The 22349-nt window shown below is 45.2% G+C and overlaps 2 protein-coding genes across 2 annotated transcripts; one reads left to right on the top strand and one right to left on the bottom strand.

Moving 5' to 3' along the window:
* Nucleotides 1-526: 526 nt before the first annotated feature.
* On the bottom strand, nt 527-1338 carry LOC126024235 (39S ribosomal protein L47, mitochondrial-like). Its single transcript, XM_049784640.1, has one exon. It carries the CDS (start codon nt 1336-1338, stop codon nt 589-591), a length of 750 nt encoding a protein of 249 aa, XP_049640597.1. The 3' UTR covers nt 527-588.
* A 4036-nt stretch (nt 1339-5374) lies between these two features.
* On the top strand, nt 5375-21875 carry SLC20A1 (solute carrier family 20 member 1). Its single transcript, XM_049784398.1, has 10 exons — nt 5375-5745; nt 5970-6110; nt 6494-6579; nt 12052-12148; nt 15208-15327; nt 16960-17232; nt 17360-17918; nt 18648-18833; nt 19673-19757; nt 20937-21875. The coding sequence occupies exons 1-10, from the start codon at nt 5376-5378 to the stop codon at nt 21111-21113; spliced, it is 2094 nt and encodes a 697-aa protein (XP_049640355.1). The 5' UTR covers nt 5375; the 3' UTR covers nt 21114-21875.
* The last annotated feature ends 474 nt before the right edge of the window (nt 21876-22349 follow it).

Genomic DNA, 22349 nt, shown 5'->3' with positions numbered 1-22349 from the left:
GTCTCGGCGGGACCTTATGAAATGCCTGGACCTGACTCTGGGTCAGCAGCATGTAAGACAAATGCCTATTTGCTGTACTATTTATTTAAAATATTTACTATTTTTTTTTTTGGTTTTAGGTCACACCCAGTTATGTACAGGGGCAACTCCTGACTCAGCACTATGATCTTACTCCTCGTGGGCTTGGAGTGCCATATGAGATGCTGGGGATCAAAACTAGGTTGGCTGCATATAAGGCAAGTGTCCTAGCTGCTACTATCAATCCAGTACCTTTTCTTTTCTTAATAGGTCATAGTCGGCACTGCTCAGGGGGTACTTCAGGTGGTGTTCAGGGGATCGTGTGTAGTGTTGGGGATTAAACTCAGGCATCAAACCCACATGTCTAGCAGGTTAAGCTGCTCTAGCCCACTTTAGGCCTCTAGCTTGTTGAGTAGTGTGAGAACACTTATCTGGTACTACCACATGTAAGATATTAGTTGAGAAGATTTTTTTTTCATTTAACTAAAAAGTTTATTTATAAGTAACTTAACATATTTTTTATATATAAACTATTATCCAAGAAAACAAAATGATAAGAGTTCAGACATCTCAGGTAGCACTTGACTTCTGGGCTCCAGAGAGGGGAAACTTTTCTTGAAGAAATTTTTCATTCTTATTCTCTAAACTTGTCTTCCTTGCTTTGATGCGGATTCGTTTCTCAAGTTTCAGTCTGAGAAAATGGTCCACGTAGGGCATTGCAAAGAATCGTTTCCTATTATATTTTTTATTTAGGTACCAAGGTATAGACCACTGCTTAAACTTGTACCAGAAGATTCTTCCAAAGATGTCTCTTCTCCAAGCACCAGGCCTAGAGTTTTCTTGACCAGTTTGAAGAAGTCTTATGGCATCTTCTCTTTCTCTGACAACTTTATCTAATGCATCCATGGATTCTACTACCTTGTCTAGCCGCTCCGAACTGGGCATGGGCACTCTCTGCCGCTTGGCCTCCTGCTGTAGGGTCAGGAGCATATTTCTTTCTTTCAGGAAGACATACCAAAGCTTATGTAAATCTTCATTGCTTTTGTTCCTTAATGGTTGACAGGTCCATGCAGCACTAGATTTCACTTTCTCTTCTCCCCAATTCTTCGGATCATCAAAAAATTCTTCCAGGCCTTTCCTTGGCAATGTGGTATGAAGTAATCGACACTGATAAAAAGATGTAGCACTTGTATTTTTATTTAAGAGGCTAAGACAAAACCCAGTGCAAGTAGGGGCTTGAATACTTATTGCTGACCTGGAAGCTGTCAAGACTAGTTGAGAAGATTTTGATGTACATTGGTGATCTTCACAGCAGCCCATTGAAGCAAGTTCGTCTTAGCCCTGTGTGGATGAGGAGATAGGGGCAGAGAGGTCTGCCTCTAAAAACTAAAAACAAACAAAAACCCAACCTATTTATTTAGCTTTGCTTTTGGGCTATACCAAAATACCAAATGGCTAGAATCTAGGGCTTACTCCTGGCTCGGTGCTCAGGGTCACTCCTGATGGTGCTGGGGGAACTGTTGCACTAGGTATCTTGCCTTGAGGCACAACATTTATTGGCTTCTGTGAGTAGCAAGGCAGCAGCACCTTGCAAGAACTACAGCCACCAGACCAAGTGAGAAGTGAGGGCAGCAACACTTGGTTTCAGAAGACAAGTGTCATCCTCTGCACATCTGCCCACCCTCTAGTGTTCAGTGGTAAGGTCAGCTAGAGTGCCTTTGTGTGAGAAATGGAATTCTCATTCCTCTACATTTTCTTTTTTTTTGGGTCACACCCGGCAGTGCTCAGGAGTTACTCCTGGCTCCACGCTCAGAAATTGCTCCTGGCAGGCACGGGGGACCATATGGGACGCCGGAATTTGAACCAATGACCTTCTGCATGAAAGGCAAACACCTTACCTCCATGCTATCTCTCCGGCCCCCATTACTCTACATTTTTTTGCTTTGGTGCCAACATCTGGTGATGGTCAGGGACAAGATGCTTTTTTCCTTTTTTTTTTTTTCCTTTTTAGTTCTTGGGTCACACCTGGCAGCGCTCAGGGGTTACTCCTGGCTCCACGCTCAGAAATCGCTCCTGATAGGCTTGGGGAACAATATGGGATGCCGGGATTCGAACCAGCATCCTTCTGCATGCAAGGCAAATGCCCTACCTCCATGCTCTCTCTCTGGCCCCTTCTTTTTGTTTTTTAGGCAAGGCAAGTACCTTATTTGTTGTACTATCACACTGGCCCCCATGGACCAGATGTTTTTCATCCGAAAGTGAGCACTGGCAAAGGCAAGCACCTCCTCCACTGTACTATCTCTGTCTCTCTCACCCATAGGCAGAGCTCACTCCTAGTGTAGCAGTTCCCCAAGTACTACCTGGAGTGACTCTGAGCACTGAGCCAGGAGTAAGCCCTGGACATTCTTAGTATAGCCCCAAAGCAAAGCAGCGCTCAGGGGTTACACTTCTGTCTCTATGCTCAGAAATTGCTTCTGGCAGGCTTGGGGGATAATATGGGATGCCGGGATTCGAACCACTGTCCTTCTGCATGAAAGGCAAACAAACGCCTTACCTCCATGCTATCTCTCCGGCCCTGTTTTTTTTTTTTTTTTTTTGAGTGACTGTAGCCAGTACTACCCTCTCACCTCCTCCTGACAGAAGCCTGTGTAGACTATTGTCCCACAGTTCTAGAATCCAAAGACCTGGACGCAGTTCCATGGCAATGCAAATTTCCTTTTTATGTTCCTCCAGATTTCTTCCTTTCTCTGCAAACCTATCCCAAGGGACCAGGACAACCTTCTAGATTGCCTTGGTTGCCTGACCACCTCAGAGAGTGAACCCTGAGCACTGTTCAGTGTGGACCCAAAACAATATAAATAAAATTTAAAAATGGGGAATAAAAGGTCCAAGGTTGCAAGCTGCGCCTCCCTGTTTGGTCCCTTAGTGGCAACTGAGTGTGTGCTCTAGAAGCCAGATGTGTGAGCACCCAGCCATGAATGTGACACCCAGGGAGGGCTCATGCAAGGGAAGGCAAAGCTGAATGTGCAGCTCACAGGGCAGGTATGAGAGCACCAGAGCCAGGCTTGTATCCAGTCTCCTCTTTCCAGCAACAGGAACAAAGAAGTAAGGACAAAGCAGAACACTGAGACTTTGAACAGATCCTTGTTTCCATCCAGCCCCACAACCTTGAGAGGAAGTAAAGCTGGAGGGAGGAGTCCGTTTTAAGGTGCTGCAACTGACTCAGAATTGCATTCCTAGGTCAGTGCTCCCGGATATGTACCTTTTTGGGGGGACATGACCTTAGGACATAGAACTTGCAAGCTACTTGGATCTCCATCAGGTAGGTCAGAGCATACTCAAGTGAAATGCAGGCCCCTAAGGAGCAATCTCCAAGGTGCTTATTTGGCCAGACAATGTCAGGCTGCTAGAGATGCTCCCTGGCCTTCCTCAGGGCAGTCAGGAATAAGCCCAGAGCATCGCTCTGGGTGTGCGGGGGAAGGCTCCAGAATATTCTATAGTATTTGTGGTTGGCTTTTTTTTTTTTTCAAATCCCTAGGACCTGCCAAAAATTCCAGGACCTTAATCTCCCATGGTATGATTAATCAACCTCGATCTTAAGCTGCACCCTGAAATGCCCTTTTCTTCAGTGCAAATAAGCCTTATTAAGGCAGGCACTATTTTTTTCATACCCTAGAGGGGGTCCAGACACCAGTCTCCTAGGAACTCTGCTTGGAAGCTGCTATGAGAACCCCAGAATGAAAGGGGGGGGGGCTGTTCTCAGAAAAGGGCAAAGCGGAAACGCGCATTTACAGGATCGACAGACTGCGCTCCAGCAGCCACAGTCAGAGTTAATCCGTGTCAATCCTTCTCCGCGCAGGTGTTGATTAAGGTTTCACACGGGTCTTAGACCTGGCGCGGGCTCTAGGTTGCGCGCCAGGACCCGGGGCGACGGCCACCGAGTCCCCGTGACTGGAGAGTCTGTTTTTTCCACAGACAGGCATGACTGCGGGAGCGACCGCGTGAGCCTCTCCGCTGCCTCCCCCGCGCAGACAGTCGCCCGTCTCGTCTCGTCTCGCCAGGCCAAGGGCAAGTCACAGGTGCGGCCACGTGCCGTGCCAGGCCGGGATCCGCAGCGTCACGCGCGTGGGGGAGGAGGGAGAACCCGAGGGGGCTCAGCCCCGGGGTCACATCGGGTCAGCTGCGCGCTCGCTGAGAGAGGGAGGCAAGACCGGTCAGCGCGGGAATAAAACCGGCGTGAACGTAATCGCGCCCGGCTGTCACAGCCTGAGAGGAGGCAGACGACCTCTCTCTCTCACTGGCTGTGGCGACTAGGGTCCCCCCAACGGGCGCCGCCCGGAACCAGCATCTGGACCAGAGAGGCCAGAGGCGCGGCGGCAGTCAGGCAGGACTAAGATGCCTCAGAGCGCCCCACGTGGACAATCCCGCAGGGGGCGGGGCCCGCGGCAGGCGGACCAATAGGCGGCGCCGCTGGGGTGGGCTACGTCACGCAGGGGCGGGTCACGTGGGGCGCGGGCTCGACTATAAATAGCGGGCCGCGGCGAGCGGGCGGACAAGCGTGATGGCCGCCGGCGCGCGCTGTTGTGAGGTTCCGCTTCTCGGTTGCTGAGGCGCCCGCGTTGCTGCCGCTGCCGCCGCTGTGGGGAGCGTGTGCTTCCGGGGTTGCCGCCGCCGCTGCCAGTGGGATCTACGCACCTTCGGCTCGGCGTAGTCTGTAGTGGTGAGTGGGGAGAGGCGAGCGGCGAGGCTCCACCCTACTCTCCTCAGGGCGGCTGAGCGCGCGGGCGGGAACCGCTTTCTGGCGGCCCCGGGCGGCGAGGCGCGCGCGGGAACGGCCCGGCCCTTTCCGGTTTGCTCCGGAGCCGGCCTGAGGCGGCTCGGGGCGGCTGCGGGCTGAGGCTGAGGCTGAGGCTGCGGCGCGCGTGCGCGGGCGGCGGTTGCCGGCGCCACGTGCCCCGCGCTCTGCGCGCCCGCCGGGCCCGGGGATTTGCTTGCGAGCCAGTCCGCACACGCGGCCCCGCGGGCGCTGCTGCTGCCATTGTGTGTTGTCTTCTTTCTCCGCCGCAGGTTGAAACACTCGCGTCCCTTCCGGTCTTGTCCGCCATGGCGTTCCACTCGGCGCCGGTAGCCCTGCGGAGCTCAAGCCGTCGCAGACAACAGATGCCCAGAGGCGGCCTATAGCAAGAACTCATTTCCGTCTCCGTCTCCACCTCCGCCTGCACCTGCACGGGGGTCGGCCGTTTACAGTATTTAATTTTTTTTTACACCATCTCTTATTTATTAGAGCATCCTTATTATTATCATTATTTTTGGCATACCTCATCTTTTGTTTACACACCTCGCAAAGCGACCCCAGCATGGCTCCCTCCGTGGCCACGCTGGTCGCCCTCAGCGCGCTGGCTGCTGCTACGGCTACCACGGCCGGCCCCGCCGCCGCCGCCGGCGCCCAGGACTACCTCTGGATGGTGATCCTGGGCTTCGTGATCGCCTTCGTGCTGGCCTTCTCGGTGGGCGCCAACGACGTGGCCAACTCGTTCGGCACGGCCGTGGGCTCGGGCGTGGTGACCCTGAAGCAGGCCTGCGTCCTCGCCAGCGTCTTCGAGACCACGGGCTCCGTCCTGCTGGGCGCCAAAGTGAGCGAGACCATCCGCAAGGGGCTCATCAACGTCACCATGTACAACGACACCCAGGAGCGGCTGATGGCGGGCTCCGTCAGTGCCATGTTTGGTAAACGGGGGTGCCCCCGATGGAGGAGGACATGGGGGGATTACCGGGGATCAAGGCGCTTGCTTGCAGGGGCCGGAGAGGTTGCATGGAAGTAAGTCGCTTGCTTTGCTGCCCGGTGTGACCCAAAAACAAAAAAAACAAAAAGGCGCTTGCGGGCTCCAATCCAGTCCAATCCAACCCAATCGAACCTTTGGCTTTGCTAATGCTGGGACCGTTCTTTTCAGGTTCTGCAGTTTGGCAGCTGGCCGCCTCCTTCTTGAAGCTGCCCATCTCTGGAACCCATTGTATCGTTGGCGCCACCATTGGCTTCTCCCTCGTGGCAAAGGGACAAGAGGGGGTCAAGTGGTTTGAACTCGTGAAAATCGGTATGTCATTCTTTTTTTTTTTTTGGTGGGGGGTCCATACCTGGGAATGCTCAGGGCTTACTTGCTGACTCTGAGCTCAGGGATCATTTCTGGTTGGGACCATAGAGGGTGCCAGGAATTGTCGGGGATCAAATCCTGGTAGGCTGACTGGAAGACAACAATTGTTTTATACTTTATCTCTCTATTACCTTTCTGGGTAGGTTTTGTTCTAAAGCTTTCTTACCTCCCACCCACCCCCACCCCCTTGTCTTTCTGGGAAAGTATGGGGTTCGGGGTTAAACGGAACAAAAGACAATTGCAGAAAACATTGACATTGAAATTCTCCCCCCCCCCCCCCATTTACACTATTTGACAATATTTTTTCTTAATGTGTTCTATTGCAGTGCTGTCTTGGTTTGTCTCCCCGCTGCTTTCCGGTATCATGTCTGGGATTTTATTCTGTCTTGTTCGTACATTCATTCTTCGTAAGGTAACGTTTACTTTCCCTTTTTCTTGACCTTCTAGTGAGTCATGTACAATTCAAACTAGGAGCATTCGTAAACGTGAGTGGTATGTAGACTTGTCACTTTGCAAAGTTGAAAAAAATTACTACGTGTTGCGTAGTTCTCTGAAAGGAGCAGGAAGAAAAAATGCAATGGATTCTACCAAGGTATGCCAAGAAACAGCTGAAGTGTGAAAAAGTTATTTTTTGAGGGTTTTTTGATTAAACATATGCCATTATATTTATGCCAATTTAATTTGTTTGTACCCCAATTGTATGTACCTCAAATTGTGCCCCAATTTGATTTGGGGTTCAGCATATCACTGTCCCCTGTATTTTTTCCCCTGTATTTATTTTTGGCAGAAAATTAAATAGAGTAGTTTGGGTCTTTGCATTTATTACTGTACAAGCTAGGTGGAGAAACAACTTTACAGAGTTGACTTGAATTTCTTAAAGGTAGGTATGTTTACCCCTTCATAATTTAGATTTCCATTTAATTTCTTTCCATATGAAAGTCCCTTCTGAGATCTCCCCAATGCCAGATCTTAAACTGACTCCAAAATGAATGTTGACAAGGGCTGTGCAATTACAGTAACAGTAAGAATAAATGCATTTTCCTTAGGATACTGCTCTTTTCCTGAAGTGGTTTTTAATGGTTTAAGTTCTTTTTTTACACTTTATTGATTGATTGATCGATCGGTTGTTGGGGCACACCCAGTGGTGCTCAGGAGTTACTCTTGGCTCTGCACTCAGAAATTGCTCCTGGCAGGCTGGGGGACCATATGGGTGCTCGAAATCAAACCTAGGCCCTCCTGGGTCAGTTCTGTGAGAGGCAAATGCCTTACTGCTGTCCTATCTCTCCAGCCCCTATTTTAAGTTTTTAGAATGCTTTGAAATTGTAGAAATCTGATTGAAGTGAGGTAGCTTTACCCCACGGGAACAGAATATTCAGACCCGTTTGGTCATAATTCTAATCTTGTGTAGGGAAAGATTTGTGCTACTTCTCTTTGGGAATTCTCGGATTGGTAAAGGGAGTGAGGAATCACTCATTTCTGTGGCCAGTCTGAGATGATAGATTGTGGCAGTTAATACGTTGAAAGCTTCATGTATCTGCAGCTTGATTAAATTTTTGGGATACTTGATGTATTTTTATTATATCCATGTAGTTTGCTACATACCAGCAAATTGGGAGAATTAGTAGGTTCTGCTATTAGGGATTCCTGTTTGGTGAAGATACATATCAATCTGTTGATTATGGGGAAGCAGATCATTCTGATATTGAGAGACCTTTTATTTCTCTAAACAAACTTTTCCTGGAGAGGGAATAGGGCTGTTCCAATGTATAAAGAATTCTAGGTGCCCCATGTATTTTTTAATCTGTTTGTTGGGGCCTTCCCTCTCTAGTAGTACTTAGGGGCTATTCCTGACTCTTCTCGGGGGTCACTCCTCTTGGTGTCAAGTTTTTGTATTCTGGCCCTCAGCATACGCAGTATGTCCTGTAACTCAAATTTTAGTTATTTGGGGCCTCTCTAATGTTGCTGGGTGCTGGGGATTGAGCTTGTATGATTCTTTTCTGTCTAACATTGTTTTTTTATTAGGAATCACATGAAGTGTGTCTAGGAAATTTTTTTTTTTTTTTCGGTTTTTGGGTCATACCCAGCAGTGCTCAGGGTGTACTCCTGGCTCTATGCTCAGAAATTGCTCCTGGTGGGCTCAGGGGACCATATGGGATGCTGGGACTTGAACCACTGTCCTGCATGCAAGGCAAATGCCCTACCTCCATGCTATCTCTCCAGCCCCTAGAAAATATTTTCAAACTCAGGAGCCTTTCCTCACTTGAACCTCTGTTACACAGCACGGACTGGACTTGAGCACTATGGTCTTGGGCTCCATTCTTGGCACTGCCTCTGACAGGAGGAGGTCTGTTGTTACCTTTTGTAGAACTGGAGGTTCTAAAAGGAAAGGTTTCCCTTTCCTGTTCCATGTATTTGAATGATTTACATTATTTCAGATAAAGCCACTCTTCGGCCACACCGTGCAGTGCTCAGGGTTTATTCCTGGCTCTGCGCTCAGGGATCATATGGAATGCCCAGGATCAAACCCAGGTCTTCTGTTTGCCGCTTATCACTCTGACCCTTCAGATAAAGTTTTGAGTGTTTCATGTATCAAAGGGTGATGAAATTTTCATTAATAATTTTAGCTCCTGGGCCAAAAAAATTTAAACCTGGGGTTTGGCTGTACTATTTTCTGGCTCCTGTAGGTTTCTTTTTTTTTTTTTTTTTCTTTTGGGAGCTGCACCCGTTTGACGCTCAGGGGTTACTCCTGGCTATGCGCTCAGAAATCCCCCCTGGCTTGGGGGGACCATATGGGACTCCTGGGGATGGAACCGCGGTCCTTCTTGGCTAGCGCTTGCAAGGCAAGACACCTTACCTCTAGCACCACCTTCCCGGCCCCTCCTGTAGTTTCTTTAAAAGTTAAAACCAGGGGGCCGGGCGGTGGCGCTAAAGGTAAGGTGCCTGCCTTGCCAGCGCTGCCTTGGACGGACCGCGGTTCGATCCCCCGGTGTCCCATATGGTCCCCCAAGCCAGGAGCAACTTCTGAGCACATAGCCAGGAGTAACCCCTGAGCGTTACCGGGTGTGGCCCAAAAACCAAAAAAAAAAAAAAAAAAAAAAAAAAAAAAGTTAAAACCAGGAGAACTAAAATTTGATAGTTTTCAGTGGGCCTGTATATACTAGTTTTAGATCTTAGCTTGTTCATGTAGAATTAGTATATTAAAGGAACTTGTCTTCAGTCATTGATTTTCTTACTGTTCCTTAAACATTTCACATGTCTACCCCTGCGCCTTTACACATTCCTAGTTGTCTGGAGTATTGCATTACCCACATATCCAGATAGTTTGCTCTTCTGTAGCCTGAGGTCCATGCATATTACTTGTTCATTTGTACTAGTACATTTATTCCATTAGATCATAATGTGACCCCTCTGTCTCCTGGCCTCAATTGAATTGTGCCCTTCCTTTCAGTCCTATCTGCCAAACATTTTTAATTTTTAATTTAATTTTTTTTGTGTGTGTGTGTGTGGTTTTTGGGTCACAGCGGCAGTGCTCAAGGGTTACTCCTGGCTCCATGCTCAGAAATTGCTCCTGGCAGGCACGGGGGACCATATGGGATGCCGGGATTTGAACCAATGACCTTCTGCATGAAAGGCAAACGCCTTAACTCCATGCTATCTCTCCAGCCCCTCTGCCAAACATTTTTTGTTGTTGTTTTGGGCCACTCAGTGGAATAGTGCTAAGGACTTACTTGGCTTTGCTCTGGGCCCACTCCTGATGAACTCGGGGACCATGGGGTACTGGGGATTGAACCTGGGTCAGCTGCATCCTGCAGACTAGACTTTATGTTTCCCCTACTTATTTTTATTTTTGGATTACATCCTGTGATGTTTAGTATTGTTCCTGGCTCTACCCTTGACAATAACTCCTGGTGGGATGCCAGATAATCTAACCTGAGTTGGTTGAGTAGAGATTGCAAGACAAGTATACCCCACTGTGCTGTTGCTCTGCCCCTCCCCTCTTTTAATGTACATTTTCTTTTTATACACCCTATGCATTTGGGGTCACTCTGAGCTGTGCTTGAGGGATCATGTAATGCCAGCATTGAATCCAGGCTCCTGCATTCAAAGCATATATGCCTCTAACCTGTTGAGATATTTTCCCAGCTGTTTTTTCTTTAGCATTTATTTAGTACTTTACCTTATTCTTTATTAGAGTGGCTGTAAGTTCTATGTAAAAGCAGGAATTTTGTCTCGTAGATCTAGTGCACGATAATTTTTATTTTTACCCATTAATATATCATTAATTATGGCATTTATTATGTTTAGTTGTGTTGCTTATGTGTCCATATAAAAGCAACATATCTTTATTTATTTATTTATTTATTTATATTTTGGTTTTTGGGCCATAGCAGCCATGTGCTGCTACCCCTTGTGCTATTGCTCTGGCTCCTCTTTAATTTTTGGAGATACAATAAACAATGAAAAATATTCTAGTATCTTACCGTATTTGCCGGCGTATAAGACGACCCCCTAATTTTGCAGTTAAAACATAGGTTTAGGCCTATATTCGCTGTATCAGACAGAACGTTCCTGTGCTGCAACTGTATATACCACAGTGAGCCAGTCACAACAAGCAAAGGTTCAAAGGTTATACTGTAATAGACTTCCTCTCTGACTCTGGCCAATCTGAGCAGGCTTTTGACAGTGTAGAATTGGGTCCAGAACATTGTCTAATTTGCATGCATCAAAAGCCTGCTTGGATTGGCTGAGTTAGAGAGGCGGTCCGAGCAGCCTTGCAGTGATTGGTGCAGGATCGAGTTGGAAAATTCCTTTTGTGGCAATATTCAGACAGTTTTCATTTAGCGGAATATTGAAACATTTTTCGGGATATATTTGGCGTATAAGACGACCCCCGATTTTCGGTTGACTTTTTTTGTTTCAAAAGTCGTCTCATACGCCGCCGGAAGGTATTCTCTTTTTTTGGGTGTGGGGGGGCACACCGGGCAGTGCTCAGGGGTTTCTCCTGCTTCTTCGCTCAGAAATCACTACTGGCAGGCTTGGGGGACCATATGGGATGCTGGGGATTGAATCCTGCTCCTTCCCAGGTTGTCCGTTTGCAAGGCAAATGCCCTACTGCTGTGCTATTGCACTGGCCCAGTCTGTTGTATTTTGGGGGTGGGTGGGAGTGTTTTATACTCAGGGATTGCTCCTGGCTGTTGCTTGGGGGAACCATGTGGTACAAGGGATCAAACATTCTTGCAAAACAAGGACAGTGACTTGACCTTTGTCCTAACTGTTTCTAATCTCTTAAATTACATAGAAAATTACATTTTCAAAAAAAAAAATTACATTTTCTTGGGTTACTTACACTGAACATAGTAGGTACCTTAGAAACATCATTCAAGTTGTTACCAGTGACTGACATTGGTAACCTTGGTTTAAAGAACAAAACCCCAAAAACCAAAACACCTCCCTTCTGTCCCTCTCATAAACTTCAGGTCCAAAGGCAAGCAGGAGAGGTGGGATGTGGGGGTAGGAGGCAAACTGGGGACAATGATGGCAGGAAATGTGCACTGGTGAAGGGTGTTAGATTTTGTATGAGTGAAACTCAGTCTTAAGCAACTATCTCACAGTGATTCAATTAAACAATTTATTAAAAATAAAGATACAGCGATTAACCTTGGTATTGGTAACGTCCAGGAAAGCCTTGTTGGCTCAAGATTGATTTGCAGGGACTGTAGAAATGGTTCTCGGTTTTGGGCCACACCTTGTGTTCAGAATCCTGCAATACTGGGATTGAACATGGGCTCCTGCATCCCAGACTGCCTGCACTCAGCCAGTTGAGCTGGCTCCTTACCCTCTCAGCTGTCACTGCTTTTAAGGTATTGATCTTAATGTTTTACAGGCAGATCCAGTTCCTAATGGCTTACGAGCTTTGCCAATTTTCTATGCCTGCACGATTGGGATAAACTTCTTTTCCATCATGTATACTGGAGCACCGTGTAAGTGCACATGAAAATATTTGAATGTGAATTTAAAGTTGTTTATGAAATTTGCATTAAATGCCCAATTTACCCCTTTTTGCTTTACAGGGCTGAAATCTCCTAGAAGGTGACTGGCCTGCGCCCATTTCAGAAGGCTGCAGGCTAGTGTATGCTGAGTTAATCTAGATAGTTTTTCAACCAAAGAGACCTGCTCAGATTCTAAATCACTACAGACTTTTTACTCTTTAGTCTTCACAGGATCCACCGATAGTCTTCTCCCTCCCTTTCTCCTATCTGTGCTAAAAGTACTGGAATTGATACTGACCTTCATTCCTGGCTACTGAAGTAATTAGTTCTCTTTGGTCTTCAATAACTAGTCATTTAGGACTGGTTTGCTGACTGTTTTTTTAAATATCCAAATGGAGCTACTTTTGTTCCTAAGTGGTAAATTTACTACCCTGAATCTGCTCGAAAGAGAAGAGTTGGGATGTTTTTAACACCTGGCCTCTTAAGTGCACTTGGAAGACCTATTCTTGCAGCTAAGAGGAAAATTGATTGTGAGAATCTGAGATTGAAATGTTAATTACTTTTACCTTGGGACTCAGGCAAAATATGGATTAAATTATGACAGTACATGTTTAATTTAGCACCTAAATAAGATGGATAACCATGTAACTCCTCAGGCAGGAGGACTGTTGTAAGTGCTTTGGTTAGTTTGCTGTCTTGGTTCATTTGACTTGATTGTCTTTATTTCAAGTCAGTGGCTTTCAGTCTTTTGACTGTGACACTCTGACACACAGCAACACAGTAGGCTGCTGTCCAGGCAGAGGGATAGGGGCCAGGATAGCTAGAAATCTGATCTTGGAGCTACTTGATCTTACTGTGTATTGTGTCTCATATTTTCAAACATTCTTTTCAGCAGTTGATGCTTATGGCTCACTACATTGATTTTATTTCTGACTAATGTATTGTAACTGGCTTCTTAAACCTCACTGAAGTGTGTCACTGAAAATGGAGTTAGCTAAGTATTTTTAATCTTGTCTTTATTCTTGGAATAATCAGTTAAGGAAATGGACAATTTTGTGACAATATTGATTGTACTTAGGGGATGCAAGAAAGGAAAACGTGCACACTTTTTCAATTCTGTTTTAAGTTTGGTTTGTTGTGCTAAATTTAAGTCTCCCATGGAACTTGATGAGCATTGACTGGTGTCAGCAAAGCTAAATTCAGTGACTTTGAAATGGAAGAAACAAATTTCTGGCCATTTTTTTAAAAAAGGGGACTTTTTTTATTTCTGTGTGGATCATTGTAAGAAAAAGTTTATTTCTCTTTTGATTTAGAACATAGATACATTTTAAATTGTGATTAAGTTTCATGTATATTTTATTTTGATCACACATGGTCAAAAATGAAAGGAGGAAAGCAAGTGAAAACAATTGCTAGAAATTTAGTTTTCTTTGTGGGGAGGGGTTTGGGCCATGCCTGGCTTGCTCAGCAGGGATCACTCCTTGCAGTCTAAGTAGTCCTTGTAGTCTGGGGATTACATAGGGTATGTAATTTGAAATTGGGTGCAAGACAAGTACATTCATTCTTGTAATTTTTTTTGGAAAATTAAGAAATTTCTGGGGCCAGATCAATAGCTCAGGGATAGGCATTTGCCTTGCACACGGCCAACACAGGATGAATCCCGGCTTGATTCCCGGCTTCCCATATGGTCCCCTGAGCCTGCCAGGAGCAGGAGTGCAGAGCAGGAGCCTGCCAGGAGCAGGAGTGCAGAGCAAGGAGTAACCCCTGAGCATTGCCGAATGTGACCCCAAAACAAAACAAAATAAAACAAATTTCCAGGAATTTAAATTTACTTAATTTTTTTTTAATTTACTTAATTTTTAAAATTTTATTTTTTGTTTTGGCGCCACACCCAGCAGTGCTTTGGGCTTTATCCTGGTTCTGCCCTCAGGGCTCACTTTTGGTGGGGCTTGGGAAACGATCTTTAGGGTTCTGAAAATTGGACATGGGTAGGTCCATGCCAATGCCCTGCCCATTATACTCAAGTCCACCAAAGGAACCTCGATTTAAAGCACTAAATGTGCAGAGTGTGTGTGTGTGTGTGTGTGTGTGTGTGTGTGTGTCACTCCTAGTGGTGCACTAAATGTTCAGTGTGTGTGTGACTCCCAGTGGTGCACTAAATGTGCAGCGTGTGTGTGTGTGTGTGTGTGTGTGTGTGTGTGTGTGTGTGTGTGTGTGTGTGTGTGTGTGTGTCACTCCCAGTGGTGCTTGAACTTCCTTTGTTCTTAGGTCACTTCTGGACACACTTTTATAAGTAATTTAATTCTTAATAAGTAAAAGTAGGACAGCCACAAGTAACTATTCTGGGATAACTTGGTATTTTTAACACGTTTTATGTTTAAATAGAATTTTGTAATGCTTTACCTCTGTCAGTTATTAAGCTAGTTAGTGACTGGTAGTAAATTGGCATTTAAATAAGCAGCTGGTGACGAATAATTTTGTGATGTGAAGTCACTAAATATGTTAGTGAATTTACACTGAAATGTTATCTTTGGATAGTTAGTATTGCTATTTTCTTTATCTTAGTTTTGATAATGCATCCAAAGAAATAATCTTGTTAAAAGATTTTAATGGGGCTAACTGTAATGACTTGTATACTAATCTTCACAGAGAATTTTATCCATATGACAGATGTGGTTACTGGGACACATTCCTTTTTAAACACTAAAGTCTGTGCAAATGGCAGTGCCTGGCAGCTCCCATCTGGAAGCTTCTATCTTTTTCATAGTAGTTCTTGCTGTCTTCAAAGCAAGAAAGCTACTCTATCATGTGAAGGAACTTGGAGAGACTTCAGTTTGGGGGGTTATCTCAGGGTGTCCATGACTGGAATTTTTTTCTTGATACTGACCACAACAGCAGTGAGTCCTGTGAACCAGGAGCCGATAAATGCTGTTTATGATGGTGATGGGCTGGGCTGGGCATCCCCAGAGTTGTTCCCCAAGGAGGGTTTACACGTAATTGCAGGGGGCTGTTGCCCTGGGCTTTTCAAGATGCACCATTTTATCTCCTAGTGCTGGGCTTTGACAAACTCCCTCTGTGGGGTACCATCCTCATCACGGTGGGATGTGCCGTTTTCTGTGCCCTTATCGTCTGGTTCTTTGTATGTCCCAGGATGAAGAGAAAAATTGAACGTAAGTAACATAACAAAATCTTAAATAAAATTGTGTTATGTTTTCTTATTGGGCCACCTAGAAAGATCATTTGAATTGGTGGTAGCAAAATCAAAGACTGTAAATGTGAATTTGACAGTACGGGTTTGTAGTCTAAACTGTTCTTATAACATTGTACATATACTATGGCAATATGGGTAGAGAGCCCCTGTTCCCCACAAGGAAGTAGTTTTATTTAGCAAATAATGGGGGGGGGGATGACAATTCCTTAAAGGAAGTGAAGTTGGGGTAGACAAGTCAAGCTCGTTACTGCACTCTTGCTCACAGTCTGTGTCATATTCCATGAATACAGAATGCGGTTTAGAATGTTGATTTCTGCTCTAGTGTTCTGCCAACTGTTTTTTCCTATTGACTCAAAATCTGACTTGATTTGAGATTTGGTTATTCTCAAAATCCTTAACAAATTCTAGGGATAAACATTTTCAAAATCCTTTCCTTACTGGCTACGACTTTGGAATCTCTTTTGTATACTCTCATTTGGCAGTAAAGGTGGTTCCTTAGGCTCTGGAGAGACATGCAGACTGCAGCAGCTTTGGGAAGATGCTGTGTCATGCGGCTGCACCAGCAGCCTATTGAGGCCCTGTGCTGGTGCCAGTGCCAGGCACTTAGTGGGAAAAGGTTTTCTGTCTGACCTTGTTTGGTCCCTGTCTGGGCCACATGAGACCAGCTAATGTTTAGTGTCCTGGTCTAGCTTGATGCTTGAAGGACTAGAGAAAGATTACTGGCATAATTTAACTGATGCTGTAGACAGGAAATAATCTTGACCTGATTGTGAAATGTAGGATTGTAAGAACTGTTTGGTTTTATAAATGTGTGAATTAAAGTTTCTATATTTTTTTGTTTTGTTTTGTTTTTGGGCCATATCTGGCAGTGCTCAGGGATTATGCCTGGCTCTGTACTCAAAATTACTTGTGGCAACCTCAGGGGACCATATGGGATACTGGGGATGGAACCCAGGTTGGTCTGCATGCAAGTCAAATGCCCTACCCACTGTGCATCACTCTGGCCTAAAAGTCATTCTTTGAATTGCCTTCATTGACATATGTCAATGAACTTGGAACTCAAGACTGATTTTTCTTTTTGGGTGGGGGGGGGTAGAGGCATTCCTTCACAAAGCATATGAAATAGAGGTCCTAATTTGAACTGCCATTAGCAAGCTTATTTTTTGTTAAAGAGATCATAACGTAAACTGTAAAAGTGAAAACATGAATATACATCAGGTCTTGCAAAAACCTAAAATGCTTTTGTTTTTTGGGCTCCAGTCAGAGTTGCTGGGCACCATGTGCTAGCAGGGCTGGCACCAGGGTCCCATGTGAAAACATGCATTTCAGGCCAGCCTATAGAGCAGTTTCTCCATCTCTGATACTTCCTCTATTGTAAAAGTTTCAGCCCCTATTACATAGGGAGTTGTGTGTCTGGTTTGTTCTCATGAGCAGGAAGTGAGATAAGGTCTTTAGAACAGACAGGGCCATTATCTAGAATTGTCCCTGAAATTTACGTATGTACTTGGAGTTTTTTTTTTAATTGAAGTGACGGGAGACATGAACTTAAGTTGTTCAAAAACCAAACAACCCCCACCCCATTCTTTTCTAGGAGAAATAAAATCTAGTCCCTCTGAAAGTCCATTAATGGAAAAGAAAACCAACTTAAAAGAAGACCATGAGGAAACCAAGTTAACTCTTAGTGATGTTGAAATCCAAAATTCTGCTTCTGAGGATGGATCTGTCACAGTACCACCTCTCCGGGCAGTGGTGGAGGAGAGAACAGTGTCGTTTAAGCTGGGAGACTTGGAGGAAGCTCCAGAGTGCGATCGGTTTCCTAGAGCGGACCTGAAAGAGGAAACCAATATAGATGGGTCCATAAATGGTGAGTGGGGTTTAGGGTTGGGGATGGGGGAGTCCATCTGCCTTCACGCTCCTGAGGAGCCTCACTGTTAGAACCTGGTCCTCTTGGATGCTCTGGCGTCACTGTTGCCTTCTTGATTCTTGGCCAGGCGCAGTGCAGTTGCCCAGTGGGAACCTTGTTCAGTTCAATCAGGCTGTCAGTAACCAGATCAACTCCAGTGGCCACTATCAGTATCATACCGTACACAAAGATTCCGGCTTATACAAAGAGCTGCTCCACAAACTGCATCTTGCCAAGGTGGGAGACTGCATGGGCGACTCCGGTGACAAACCCCTGCGGCGCAATAACAGCTATACTTCCTACACTATGGCCATTTGCGGCATGCCGCTGGATTCTTTCCGTGCCAAAGAAGGTGAACAGAAAGGTGACGAGATGGAGAAGCTGACTTGGCCCAGCACAGATAGCAAGAAACGGATTCGTATGGACAGTTATACTAGTTACTGTAATGCTGTATCTGATACTCACTCTGCCTCTGAGATGGACATCGGTGTCAAGACAGAAATGAGTATGGGTGACAGGAAAGGAAGTAGCAACTCCTTGGAAGAATGGTATGACCAGGATAAACCAGAAGTCTCACTACTTTTCCAGTTCCTGCAGATCCTTACAGCCTGCTTTGGCTCATTTGCCCATGGTGGCAATGACGTCAGGTCAGTTGATTTTGCCTCTTGGCGTCGCACATTCTATTTTTATACTGCCTGCCCCTTCTGTATGGCTGTGATGTGACTAAGTACTTAGATTGCCAGTAGGGTACTGAGTCATCTAGAACAATCACTAAACTGATTTGTCCCGCTGCCTCCTTTTCAGAAAAAAATGAATAGTCCTGTCCCCCTAGAAATTCATTTTCTTTTGTGGGAAGAACCATGCTGGACAATACTCGAGGATCCCTCCTGACAGGGTTCTGTATGTTGTGCCACAGATCTAACCTAGGTTAGCTTTGTGCAAGGCAAGTGCCCTGCTGTCTGTACTATCTCTTGGACCTGAGAAATCCTCTGGGTAAACAAATGAGTTCATATCCATGAGGCTTACTAACTTCTGAGTACCTTCCTGATGATTTGAGAAAGGATGCCCCTTCCCCCTATAATATAAGAATTATTCAAAACTTTTGGGAGTTGTTTAAGTAATCACCCATTTGGGGAAACACTGATCTGATGAGGTAATAGCTATTGACTTATAAGTAAGATGGTTTTCTATGAAGAGATTCCAGGCTTCAGCAGGCAAAGCATGTGCTCTGAATCCCTTGACTTATATCCAGTTCTTTGATAGTAAATTGTAAATGTAATTTGCAAAAATTAAAATCACTACTATACAGTAAGTAATTATCTTAGTTTTGTGGTCTGTTCAGTGAAGTCATGTTTGTCCTGTTTTTTCTCTTCTAGTAATGCCATTGGTCCTCTGGTTGCTCTGTATTTGGTTTATGATACTAAAAAGGTTGATTCCACAATGTCAACACCAATATGGCTTCTTCTGTATGGTGGTGTTGGTATCTGTGCTGGTCTGTGGGTTTGGGGAAGGAGAGTTATCCAGACCATGGGAAAAGATCTCACCCCAATCACACCCTCTAGGTAAGTTTGATAAAGTACATCTTAGACATAATACTATATACATAAACAATACTCTTAACTCACGACTAGGTATTACAAGTTCTTGATACTACATTTGTTGGTATAAATCTTTTTTTTTCGGGGGGGTGGATTGGTTTTTGGGCAACACCCAGCGGTGCTCAGGGGTTACTTCTGGCTCTGCACTCAGAAATTGCTCCTGGCAAGCTCAGGGGACCATATGGGATACCAGCATTCTAACCACTGTTCTGTCCTATATCAGCTGCGTGCAAGGCAAACGCCCTACTGCTGTGCTATCTCTTAGCCCCAACCCCATTATCTTTTTTTTTGGTTTTTGGGCCACACCCGGCAATGCTCAGGGGTTACTCCTGGATGTCTGCTCAGAAATAGCTCCTGGCAGGCACGGGGGACCATATGGGACACTAGGATTCGAACCAACCACCTTTGGTCCTGGATTGGCTGCTTGCAAGGCAAACGCTGCTGTGCTATTTCTCCGGGCCCCCCATTATCTTTTTAACAAGATAACTGAGAAAGCTGTGTGCTAAAATTTAACTGCTGTGTAATTCTACACACTTAACAATGCTTGGGATCTAATACTAATGTTTGTCAACGTTTTCAAAATAAAATGCAAGGTATGTTATCATGGACTTGAAGAAAATTTAAAACTTAAATATTAGAAATTCTGTGATGTGATAAAGTAGAATTCAGGCTTCAACCTATTAAAGATGGCAGTAGAAGTGTTCACTGGGTAAGCCAGCACAGGACTGTGTTAACCTGAGGTGGTATTATGGATTACTACTGTCACTTCCCATTCTTGACAAGTTATATTTTTGTGTCTACAGTGGCTTCAGTATTGAACTGGCATCTGCCCTTACTGTGGTGATTGCATCCAATATTGGTCTTCCCATCAGTACCACACATTGTAAAGTAAGTGTGAGCTGTTGTACAATATTGCTGATTTCAGTAGCACAGTGTTGCTCTACCAGTGTTCTATCCCTCAAGCATGAAGATTCCTGCTCACTCCACTTCCCACTTAACACACCTACAGGATATTCTCTGTGTCTCAAATAGTTACAGTTCTGTGTAGAGGCTTTGTTTTACTTCAGTTAAGAAAGCTCATGAGGGCCGGAGAGATAGCATGGAGGTAAGGCGTTTGCCTCTCATGCAGGAGGTCATCGGTTCGAATCCCGGCGTCCCATATATGGTCCTCCCGTGCCTGCCAGGAGCAATTTCTGAGCCTGGAGCCAGGAATAACCCCTGAGCACTGCCGGGTGTGACCCAAAAACCACAAAAAAAAAGAAAGCTCATGAGTTCAGGTTGGAGAGAGTACATTGGGGAAGGTGTTTGCCTTGATTGCAATTCACTTGGGTTTCATCCCCCTGAGCCTTACCAGGAATGATCTTGAGTGCAGATCTGGGAGTAAACTCTGAGCACCACCATATATAGCAAAAAATAAAATAAAAGGTAAGATCTGTTTTGAAGAGTTCAAGTATCCTGCCTTGATTGATACCTTGGCATCATAGGGAAAGAAAAACTAACATTACTTAGTAGTTAGAATATATTTCTACATTGATGCCAGAGTCCTTTTATGTAAAGCCAACATATCTATGGGACTTGAGCAGTTAAAGGATATTTTATTTACTGATGTCTTTCTTTTCTTTTTTTTTGTTTTTTTTTTGGTTTTTGGGCCACACCCGGCGATGCTCAGGGGTTACTCCTGGCTGTCTGCTCAGAAATAGCTCCTGGCAGGCACGGGGGACCATAGGGGACACCAGGATTTGAACCAACCACTTTGGTCCTGGATCTGCTGCTTGTAAGGCAAACGCTGCTGTGCTATCTCTCCGGGCCCTATTTACTGATTTCTAAGATTAATTTTTACCGATGTTCTTCATTATTGAAGTAGCTTAAGAGCCAGTAACTCAGAAGGGAAGGAGGAAGTGCACTATCACATCTTATGCCAACTCACGATTGGACTTAATGAATGGGATTATCTGTTGGCTTTACCTTCCGAAGAGTCTCCTTCCCACGACTTTGTCTCATCTAGTAGTGGGGCCTCTGTGTTCTGTTTACACCAGCAACTTCCTTCATATTCCTTGTCTCTTCTAGGTGGGTTCTGTTGTGTCCGTTGGCTGGCTCCGATCCAAAAAGGCTGTTGACTGGCGACTCTTCCGAAACATTTTTATGGCCTGGTTTGTCACAGTCCCTATCTCTGGTCTTATCAGCGCTGCTATTATGGCAGTCTTTGAATATGCCATTCTGCCAAGTGTGAAGTCTGGCGATTGAGCTTCAAACTGTCACTGTTTGGGACCATCTTACACATTCCTGCTCCTTTGAAGAATGACCACAGTATTACAGAAGATGGGCGAGAGTCTTCCTTCAAAGTTGGGGAGCTGTGGGAGGGACGTGTTACTTGTGCTATAATTGCTTTTGTGCTTAAATATGACTCGTCTCAAAATCAGCTGTGTAAATTAGACGGGTTGCCACTGACCCTATTGAGTCCCTTTTCCTCCCAGGCTGTGAATCCCTGTACATAATTCTCTACTTTTTGTATCAGGCTTCAACTCCATTATATTCTAATGCTTTCTTCTGAAGGTAGTGTGAGTCTTTTAGACAACCATACAGAGCCCCTGACCCAGTGGTCTCTCTCCCTGGGTTCACCAGCTTCTGGGTCTGTGCGCAGGGACTTCACAGCAAATGTGACTGAAGTTTCCTTGCTAGTCTCCCACAGTGGAGTGGTTTGTGCTTTGCCCCCCTATTGGGGGCTTGTTTGACTGGCACATGTGGGAAGTTCTTAAGGCTTCTGTGGACACAATGAAAATTTAAGTTAGTAACTTCTTTGCAAACATTTCATTGACCTTTTGCTAAGAAGTAGGAAGAAAAAAGCCTTTTGCCAATTGTTTTTTTTTTTTTTTTCCCTTGAAGATTTTTGGCAGTGTGGGATGGATGAAGTGGAGTTTGATCTTCAGGCAACTTAAGTGGGATAGCCTTTCATGTTCATCTGTCTACCTCTTAACTGAATAAAAAAGGCCTACAATTTTTAGAAAATTTGTCTTCTTGGTGTTTGTTATTTGAGGGATTGGGGGCTTCCAGTTGTCATTAGCCGAGTCAGGCCAAGTGAACTAGTGTCGAACCTAATGTTCCCCACTCATCCCCTTAAATAAATAATCTTGTTGTTTTTGGGACCACACTTGAAAGAGTTCAGGGATTTCACCTGAATTGAAAATCAAGGTATCCTACTGGCAGAGCTTGAGCTCCAGTCCTTTGAACTACCTCCCAGCCCTATGACCCTGAATATATGTGATGCTTCATATTGTATTAGTTTGACAGTTTCTTTTGACATTTTCTTTTTTTTTTTTTTTTTTTTTTTTGGTTTTTGGGTCACACCCGGCGGTGCTCAGTGATTACTCCTGGCTGTCTGCTCAGAAATAGCTCCTGGCAGACACGGGGGACCATATGGGACACCGGGATTCGAACCAACCACCTTTGGTCCTGGATCGGCTGCTTGCAAGGCAAACACCG

This window comes from Suncus etruscus, chromosome 12, assembly GCF_024139225.1.
Source record: "Suncus etruscus isolate mSunEtr1 chromosome 12, mSunEtr1.pri.cur, whole genome shotgun sequence".
NCBI lineage: Eukaryota > Metazoa > Chordata > Mammalia > Eulipotyphla > Soricidae > Suncus > Suncus etruscus.
Note: the sequence above shows the minus strand (reverse complement) of the source record. Positions and strands in the feature narration are given on the sequence as shown.

Bases quoted from the DNA above. Each gene is read 5' to 3' on its own strand.
- LOC126024235 (XM_049784640.1), bottom strand. From the start codon at position 1,338: ATGGGCTGCTGTGAAGATCACCAATGTACATCAAAATCTTCTCAACTA.
- SLC20A1 (XM_049784398.1), top strand. From the start codon at position 5,376: ATGGCTCCCTCCGTGGCCACGCTGGTCGCCCTCAGCGCGCTGGCTGCT. The intron at 17,233-17,359 runs GTGAGTGGGGTT...ATTCTTGGCCAG, and splicing joins TATAGATGGGTCCATAAATG to GCGCAGTGCAGTTGCCCAGT. The intron at 17,919-18,647 runs GTCAGTTGATTT...TTTCTCTTCTAG, and splicing joins CATGGTGGCAATGACGTCAG to TAATGCCATTGGTCCTCTGG.